A 9,164-nucleotide genomic window follows, 5' to 3' on the forward strand; every position below is an offset into this window, starting at 1 on the left:
TTTGCAGAATAGATGAAGCAAGAAACAGCTTTCCAAGAAGCCCAGAAATGCCTCCGCAGCTGGGGCTGAGAAAGCAGCCAGGACCCCTCTGCCTCGAGCCGGCGATGCAAGCAGCCAAACAGACTCTTGGTCCGATTCCCGCTGGGCAGCCAGGCGAGCGGTGCCAAAGAGAGTGGGCTTATGTCCCCAAAAGTGGCTTGGCTTCTTTTTTTAACAGCAGGGGGACCTACAGCCTCATAGCTGTCTCCAACATGGAAAAATGGGCAAGAGAGAAACACCTCTCCCCACAGACCCCTTTGGGACTCCAGCATCCTAGGTGGAGGGTTTAAGGCAAGGCAGCTTACTCAGCCAAAGGGCATTTTCTGGAATATTTATTTTTTCTCATTTAACATTTGTATTGGGTTATAGAATAAAATACGGTACAAAGTAATAAAGTAAATAGGGAAATGGTGGTGAGGAAGAGGGGGAAGAGAAGGGAGGAAAGATAAGAAGAAAAGAAAAACAAAACACTGACTTCTGACTTTCTCTGTTGCAGCAGAATAATAAATCACAGCTTTTTGGTTTTTCATAATAATATAAATTGATGGTTTCCTGATTGCTTAGCTGTACCCTATGACTATCATTAAGTGTTGTACCTTATGATTCTTGATGAATGTATCTTGTCCTTTTATGTACACTGAAAGCTTATGCACCAAAGACAAATTCCTTGTGTGTCCAATCACACTTGGCCAATAAAGAATTCTATTCTCTTCTAAAAAAAAAATCCCTAGCCATTTCTACAAAGATCTGTCAATCTAATCAAGGTTTCATTTTTTTCCTCCCATTTCTAGCACAGAGTTCAGAAACAGTGTCCATGGGGAAACAAAAGCACTAATATTCTTTTCTTTAATTAAAGTAGCGAGTTTTGCCATTTCCCCCAACTCCATCAACTCTGCAACCGTTCATCCATGGTGATAATCGAAGGGTCTTCCCATTTTTGTGTTTATTTGTTTCTGTTGACATATATCAGGGGTGTCCAAACTTGGGAACTTTAAGACTTGTGGACTTCAACTCCCAGAATTGAAGTCCACAAGTCTTAAAGTTCCCAAGTTTGGACTCCCCTGACATATATTATATACAACATATGTAGTAACAACGTTCTAAATTCCCCCCCCCCCCCCAAGTCTTTTTCCATTAGATCCAGGAAGGAAGGAAGATTTCATCCATGGGATATTTATTTTTTGATGATGTTAATGTTTCTACGCTGTAAGCCGCCCAGAGTCACTTCAAAATGAGAAAAGGGGCAGCAAATAAATTTAATAATAATAAATCAATAAAATTTAAAATAAATAAATAATAAATCCCCTGCTCTCAAGACAGAGATGATCCTTAAGGGGCAGTCCACCAAGACCTTCTCTTGCCCCCAACAGGGGACACACAGCCCACTTCCGCCGGTTCAGCTGGCAGGACCTCCGAGGTCTCTGGGGCTGCAGCCTCTGCCCTCAAATGAAGCCACCTGTGGCCACTTACCCGGAAATCGATTCCCACCGTCGAGATGAAGCTCCCAGCCAAGAAAGCGCCATCCTTGAAGCGCACCAGCAAACAGGTCTTCCCGACTCCAGAGTCACCAACTAGCATCACCTGGAGGAGGAGGAAGAGGAGGAGAGATGAGAAGGGATGGCAGTAGCATCTCTGGCCTCCTGGACCCAATGGTCAAGGCGAGAGGTGAGGCGGGAAAGGCTCCTGCTTTGCCTTCAAACTTTCCACAGCTGCCCAGCCACTCGCCTCGGATGGTCTCCTAAACCGGCTGAGCTTCCTTCAGCCAACTTGCTGCTTCACCCAAGGTCTCTGGCCTAATGCAGGCTGATTTAAAGCCATTCTGTTCCCTAACAGCAAAGACTCCCTTCCGACAACTGAGGGGTTTAGACTGACGGGTTTATTCTGAGAACTCTGTCCTGCGTTGGGATAAGCCCCACACATTTCCCCTGGAAGCACAAAGGTGATAATTTAAGCAGCTCCCACACAGCTGCGACCCAAACTGCAGCTGCCTGTCTCAAATCTGTAATGGGTTGAGCCTGAGACAGGCTGGGTTAAATCCACATTCACTGCAGGAAAGAGAGAGAGAGAGAGAAAAGAAGCGGGGCTGCAAGAGGCTGTCTTCATCTTGTCTTCATCTGTCCAGATGGACACTAGGCCCTATCTAACAAAATGAAATTCAGTGTACAGAAAAGTAAAGTCCTACACTTAGGTAAGAAAAACCAAAAGTACACATATAAACTGGGTGAGACCAGGCTGAATAGCAGTGACTGTGAGAGGGATCTTGGAGTCTTAGTGGTTAACCAATTAAATATGAGCCAGCAGTGTGCAGCAGCCACCAAAAAAGCCAATGCGATCCTAAACTGCATTAACAGAGGGATACAATCAAGATCAAGTGAAGTACTAATACCACTCTATAAAGTCTTAGTAAAACCACACATAGAATATACTGCATCCAGTTTTGGTCACCACACTATAAAAAAGATGATGAGACTCTAGAAAGAGTGCAGAGAAGAGCAACCAAGATGATGAGGGGACTGGAGGCTAAAACATACGATGAACAGTTGCAGGAACTGGACATGGCTAATCTTAAGGTGACCAACCGTCCTCCTTTAGGGAGGACAGTCCTTCTTTTGTAAGTTCTGTCCTCCCTCAAAAAGTGTCCTCCTACATGTCCTCCTTTTTGATATTTGAAGGCTAATCTGTTGCACGTTATATGACGTATTTTATTAAAGAGTTTTTAATGGTGTTTTTTTTTACTTCATCGCAAGTATATTGAACAGATATTGAATCTTGTGTTGAATTTTTATCTAAAGAAATGCTAGACATTAAAATAGATGACAATTGTCTCTTTGGAGAAATTAGAAGACTGAATGTATATTTAAATTCTGAAAAATTAATACAATGGGAAAATCAACATGTTGAAATTGATAAAAGATGGGTGGATATTTTCAGCCATTTCAAAAATGAACATATTCCATGTGAACATTTATTTATACTTGTTCAATTTACGTTGTGCTGCCCTGGAACTAATGCAGCAGTTGAAAGAGTTTTTTTCAATTGCCAATGATTTTTCGACAAGTGAGAAATCGAGATTGAATGTTGATACTCTAGCTGCAGCACTTGCTGTAAAATTCAATATGAAGGATATTTCTTGTTCAGATATTTCCAATATATTGTTAGAAGATGATACATTGACAAAAATATTAATTCAATGGAAAAGTACTCATTTAAATAATAATTAACAGGCATGTAAGCATAATTACAATATAAAATGTTGCAAATGTTTTTATTATGCATATATCATATTTTAGTATATTATTGTTGCAATGAATAAAATATTTCTTTTATATACGATATATTTTTTCCAATTTATTTGTCCTTCTTTTCATTGTAAAAAAGTTGGTCACCTTACTAATCTAGTGAAGAGAAGGACCAGGGGAGACAGGATAGCAGTCTTCCAATATTTGAGGGGCTGCCACAGAGAGGAGTAATGGGGTCAAGCTATTCTTCAAAGCACCTGAAGGCCAGACAAAGAATAAGGGATGGAAACTAAACAAGGAGAGATTCAACCTAGAAACAAGGAGAAATTTTCTGTCAGTGAGAACAATCAACCCCTGGAACAGAAGCTGCCTTCGGAAGTTGTGGGAGCTTCATCAGTGGAGGCTTTCAAGAAGAGACTGGACTGCCACCTGTCAGAAATTGTGTAGGATCTCCTGCTTGAGTGAGGGGTTGGACTAGATGACCTACAAGGTCCCTTCTAACTCTGTTAATCTGTAATCTGTTTTAGAAAGAGCTCTCTTTTCTCAAGTGGGAGATCAGGTGGGCATCGTAATTTTCTGGAGGACAAAAAGTCGCACCATCCAGGATCTGAAGGTGGTCTAAATTGTATTGTGGTTAGGTTTCAACCCCACCTTTTCACTGACCCCCTAGCTTTATTTCCACAACAGGACGGCTTGCCGACTGGAATCCCAAACTCCCCACACTTCCTGTCCCTTTGCATCTCCAAAGTAGCAGAGAGAGAACGGTTCACCAGGAACAAAGACAAAACATGACATGTTAGATCTTCTTTGGGCGGGGGGGGGGGGGGGGGGACTGGCAGACCAATTTTAGTTTGCTGCAGCAAAAGTGCCAAGTGTGTCATATTGCACCATTTACACTCCCTCTCCATGAATACAGTTCACACCACAACGCTGTGCATAGAATCCTTCCTGGTTCAGGGCAGAGACAACTAATTACTGAAAATAAGCAGACCGGACATGGTGATCTCTACTCTGTTGTTATTAGGAACACAGAGATAAGGCAAACCAAAGTTTCCTTGGTTTGGCTTAGCCCAGGGGTCTCCAAACTTGGCAACTTTAAGACTTGTGGACTTCAACTCCCAGAATTCCCCAGCCAGCAGGCTGGGGAATTCTGGGAGTTGAAGTCCACAAGTCTTAAAGTTGCCAAGTTTGGAGACCCCTGGCTTAGCCTGATGTCCATTCTTCAGTAAAGACTGGTTAAAACAAGCCAGGGCTTACCGTGACGTGTAAATCCAGTCAATGCTGGGCTTTTCTCTGACTAAGGCCATCCCCAGGCTGGGGAGGATGGGATTGCGGGGCTGCTTATCTGTGGGCAGAGCGGGGGTTGGCTGGGAAGCTTACTTTCTCCCAGTTGGCCTCTTTCAGGTGACTTGTCTCATGGTAAGATGGCCATAGTGAGTTGTTGTCCCATTCCGACAGGATGTCCTTCAAAGATGATAGAAAAATGTGGTCCGTTCCAGCAAAAGCAGCCATGGAATGGAACAGAATAGAATACAGTTGGAAGGGACCTTGGAGGTTTTCTAGTCTAACCCCTGCTTAGGCAGGAAACCATTTCAGACAAATGGTTATCCAACATCTTCTTAAAAACTTCCAGTGTTGGGGCATTCACAACTTCTGGGGGCAAGTCGTTCCACTGGTTAATTGTTCCAACTGTCAGGAAATTTCTCCTTAGTTCTAAGTTGCTTCTCTCCTTGATTAGTTTCCACCCATTGCTTCTCGTCCTGCCTTCAGGTGCTTTGGAGAATAGCTTGACTCCCTCTTCTTTGGGGCAGCCATTCCACCTTTTGGGCAGAGAAGGCAGACTTCCAGTTGCTGCTGCTGACTGGGCTCTTGGGAACTGTAGTTCGGCATTATAGATCCTGAGGTTTCTGTCAGTTCCACCTGGCTAGCCAGCTCAGCTTCACCTGGCCCAAAACTACTCTTTGCTTTGCTGTCGTGGGCGCAAACCACATCTCAACGTCATGGCTCTTGGGATACAAAAGCTCATCCAGTTCTTCCATCAGGGCCCCAGGCCTCCCACCCCTCTAGAAGAGCTACCCAATTCTATAGAAAAAATCTCTTCTTGACTTATTTGCTTTGGCTTCAGGTAAGCCATCGGTAAACCTGACCTCGCCCTGCACCATCCATTTTTTCCCGATTAGAAATGAAATGTTTTGTTCGTCTTCCTCAAGAAAAAAACAACCCAGGGGCCTTTTGAAAACTAGTGCTGAATAAAAATTAACCAAAGTTACTAACTATCAAACTTAAAGTATTGAACATAATTTAAATATAACGGTGATATGAACAAATTATTAATATTACAACAACTGTGAACACAATTGTTATTACACTATTACAGATGTTAAAAAGGAAGGCAATGTAGAATAGAGAACTATGAAAGCTAAATAAGTAAACCGATACAGAAGGATGTAAAACTATTTTATATTGTTATGTGTGTCTTGTTTTTTCTATATTTGTTGTTGCTGTTGTTTTTCCTTTCTGTTAAAATGTTTAATAAAAAGTATTTTTTTTAAATGAAGTGGTGTATTAACCATTAAGCAGACTAAGGACGTGCCGAGGGCCCCAGGCCCAAAGGGGGCACCACAAAGTTGAGAAAGGAAAAAAAAAACAATGAAGATTTGTACAGTATGTACAAAGGAGGGAGGGGGCACCAAGGTTTGTCAGTGTTTAGGGCACCAGTGAACCTGAATCCACCACTGCCTTCGAAGTAACTATGACTTGGGTGACTGAGCATCTCCAAGGACATTTAGCCATACACTTCACAAGCACATAGCACAACATAGGAGATAAAACCCATCCGGACAAGATCCATCTGCATTTGAAAGACAAAGGCCACCCTTTTGAAGGCAGCAAAGTATAGTAACCTTGGGCAGCCCCCTCTCAACAGAGGGGGTGGAATAAGACACCCGCTATGTCTAGTCTACAAAGCACCCCTTGTACCAGTTCCAAGAAGATTCTACAATTTGATTCAGGGACACATCAACCCCCAAGTGGCTTCGACAGCTCTCAGAGAGAGAGAGACAGTGAACAATCAGATATTGCAAAAAAACACAATCCTTCCATTCTCTTCCCTCCCCCCAAAAATCTGATCAGAACCTATTTTTCCGTGCCCCTACCATCCAGCCTCAACCAGTTCCTATCCTTCCTGCCCACCTCACACACACACACGCACCGCCATCACAACTGATGAAGCTTCTTGGATGAGAAGCGAAACATTTTGTTCTTCTTCTTCCTCAAGGAAAAAACAATCCAGTTGCCTTTTGGAAAAAGCACCTTTGAGACATAAAGGTTCCCCTCGCACATATGTGCTAGTCGTTCCTGAGGGCGGTGCTCATCTCCCTTTCAAAGCCGAAGAGCCAGCGCTGTCCGAAGACATCTCCGTGGTCATGTGGCTGGCATGAAGGCGCATGGAGCACTGTTCCCTTCCCACCAAAGGTGGTTCCTATTTTTCTACTCGCATTTTTTACGTGCTCTCGAACTGCTAGGTTGGCAGAAGCTGGGACAAGGGAGCTTACTCCGTTACGTGGTACTAGGGATTCGAACCGCCGACCTTTCTGATTGACAAGCTGTTAGCCACTGAGCCACCGTGTCCCTTTGAGATGAACCCATATAAACCGAATACAACTTCTATTCTTCCATCTCTGTCTGATTCTCAAAGACCGCCTGGACAAGACCCTGCAGGGCTTTCTGGTTTGACATTGCCTCCTCCTGGGGCTGAAAGAAAGGGAGTGGCCCTAGGTCACCCACCCAGCTTTGTGCCCAAGGTGGGATTAGAACTCAAGGTCTCCCAGTTGGTAGCCTGATGCCTTCACCACCACACTCACAACAGGGGGAGTCATCGATGGCCAAGCAGGCAGTTAGCTGAGTCAAACACCTTGTAGGTAACCTGAGTTACCGGATCAGTTACCGGGCAAATTTTACTCTCCTTAGGTTGCCCCTCTCCTGCATAACCCCATCAAGGAAACGTGATTCACACACATTTTCTTGACTTAACGCAGGGGTGTCCAAACTTGGCAACTTTAAGACTTGTGGACTTCAACTTCCAGAATTCCCCAGCCAGCGCTGGCTGGGGAATTCTGGGAGTTGAAGTCCACAAGTCTTAAAGTTGCCAAGTTTGGACACCCCTGACTTAACGTAATGCCAAGAATCAGTAAAGCAAATGTGGAGAACTGAGATAGGACCCTTCCCAAGCCTCTTTTTCTAGCCAGTTCATTAAATGAGCCTATTGCCAGGAGAGGGTGGGGGTGGGGTCTTTATTTCTTAGAATGTTTCCAGAAAAGTCTCTGTGTTAGAGAAACCTGTAAGAAGATCACCTATCTGCTCGCTGGTTGCTTGTGTTTTAGCCTTCCTCTTCCTTTCTCACTCTCAGCACCTTCCCTCTCTTGCACATGGATAGTGCAAAGCAGCCCGTGTGATCGGTCCCTGGTTCTGTGTGTTGTGAGAACGCTGCACTGAGTAAATTCCCACAGGAGTTAGAATTAAACATGCTGTACAAACGACATCAGTATTGCCTGCACATCCCAGGCAGAAGGACCGAGGTGCAAACCCAGATTGTCCCACCAACAGAGCCGAAGTAAACTTCCCTGGTTGGCCGGGTTGAGTTTTTAAGCCCAGACTGGCATCCGGTGCCATCTTTTCTCCTAAAAGGGTCCTGGGCTGGGCAAACACAACTGGGTGGGAAAGACCACCCGAGGGAAGGATGTTCAAGGCGGGAAAGGGCGCCGCAGGGCGGAACTGGCAGCGCCAGGGGTGGAGGCGGCTGGGAAAGGGAGCGCGAGAGAGGAGCTCTCACGGGGCGAAGAGCTTCCCGCTACATGCGCAGTCTACCTGCAGCCGCGAATGCCTGCAAGCAGCAGCTTGAGGCACCTGCTCGCGGCTGACAGTTCCGTTCGGGAGCGGCGGCGGGCGCAGCGCGGGATGCCCCGGAGCCCAGGCACTTTCGGGATCTCCGCAGGGCCGGGAATCAGCTGGAAAATAAGCCCGCCGCCGCTTCCGAGCGCCGCGTCTTTCCTCCGCGAGCGGCAGACGCGCCTGTTGCGAGGCCGTCTCGCGCTCCAGCCCCGCCGGGGAAGACTCGCGCCCGCCAAGCCTCCCCAAGACGCGCCGCCTGGGTCGCGCCAGGGCAGCCCTCCGCCCGCCCGTCGAGCGGTGCCTGGGTGGGCGCCGGCCGAGCCCCGCTGCCCCGGCCAAGTGGCGCCCGCGCCCGCCGCTCACCTTGAAGGCGACGTCGTGGAACTCGCCGCTGCTGCTGAGGGAGGGTCGGCTGGGCAGCGCCCCCCCGTTGGCCGCCCCCTCCTGGGCCGCGCCCGCGCCCCTGCCCGGCCCGCCCGACGACGAGGAGGCGGCGGCGGCGGCGGCAGCGGCGCGTTGCTGGGCGGCGGTCAGGGCGGAGGAGGGCGCGGCGCTGCCGCCTTTGCCCTTGGGGCTCTTCTTACGGGACATGCTGGCTGGCGCTGGTTCAGGGAGCCCCGGCCGCCGGCTCCTCCGCGCGCAGCCCGGCTCCCAGCGCCGCCGGCATCCCGTCCGGTGCCCGTCCTCGGCAGCGCGGTCCGTGCGCCCGCCCCGCCGCCGCTGCCGCGCCTCCCCGCCTCTCCGCCGCTGGGAGCGCCCGAGTCTCGGCCACGCTGCCGGAGAGGGCGGGGGAGCGGCGCTGGGCTCCCCGCCGGCCCGGTCGCGCGGAGGGGAGGAGGGGAGGGGAGCGGAGACCATGCCCGGCTGTCCGGCCGGGGGTGGCAGGGCTGCTTTCTCCCCTGCCGAGCGCTTCTCGGGGCCGGAGCGTTTGCAGGGAGCCGCTTCCCCCGAAAGTTTCCTCAGACGCGCGTCCCGGATAACGGAGGCCGCGTTCGC

The 9,164-nt window shown here is 48.2% G+C and overlaps 1 protein-coding gene across 2 annotated transcripts in view; it reads right to left on the reverse strand.

The window, feature by feature from the left end:
• The window catches only part of RAB26 (RAB26, member RAS oncogene family), a 214,351-nt gene extending 205,465 nt beyond the window's left edge, over positions 1-8,886 (reverse strand). The window contains exons 1-2 of one of the 2 annotated variants that reach the window (XM_081965376.1): positions 8,532-8,886; positions 1,510-1,620 (exon numbers count right to left, since the gene is read on the reverse strand). In XM_081965376.1, coding sequence (XP_081821502.1) covers positions 1,510-1,620; positions 8,532-8,759 — 339 coding nt within the window. In that variant the 5' untranslated portion in view covers positions 8,760-8,886. Of the gene's footprint in view, positions 1-1,509; positions 1,621-7,630; positions 7,655-8,531 lie in introns of those variants that run through there. The other variant, XM_081965377.1, reaches the window with a different exon arrangement.
• Positions 8,887-9,164: the final 278 nt, after the last annotated feature.

The sequence above is a fragment of the Natrix helvetica genome (genome assembly GCF_964273705.1).
Source record: "Natrix helvetica genome assembly, chromosome: 13".
Classification (NCBI taxonomy): Eukaryota; Metazoa; Chordata; class Lepidosauria; order Squamata; family Natricidae; genus Natrix; species Natrix helvetica.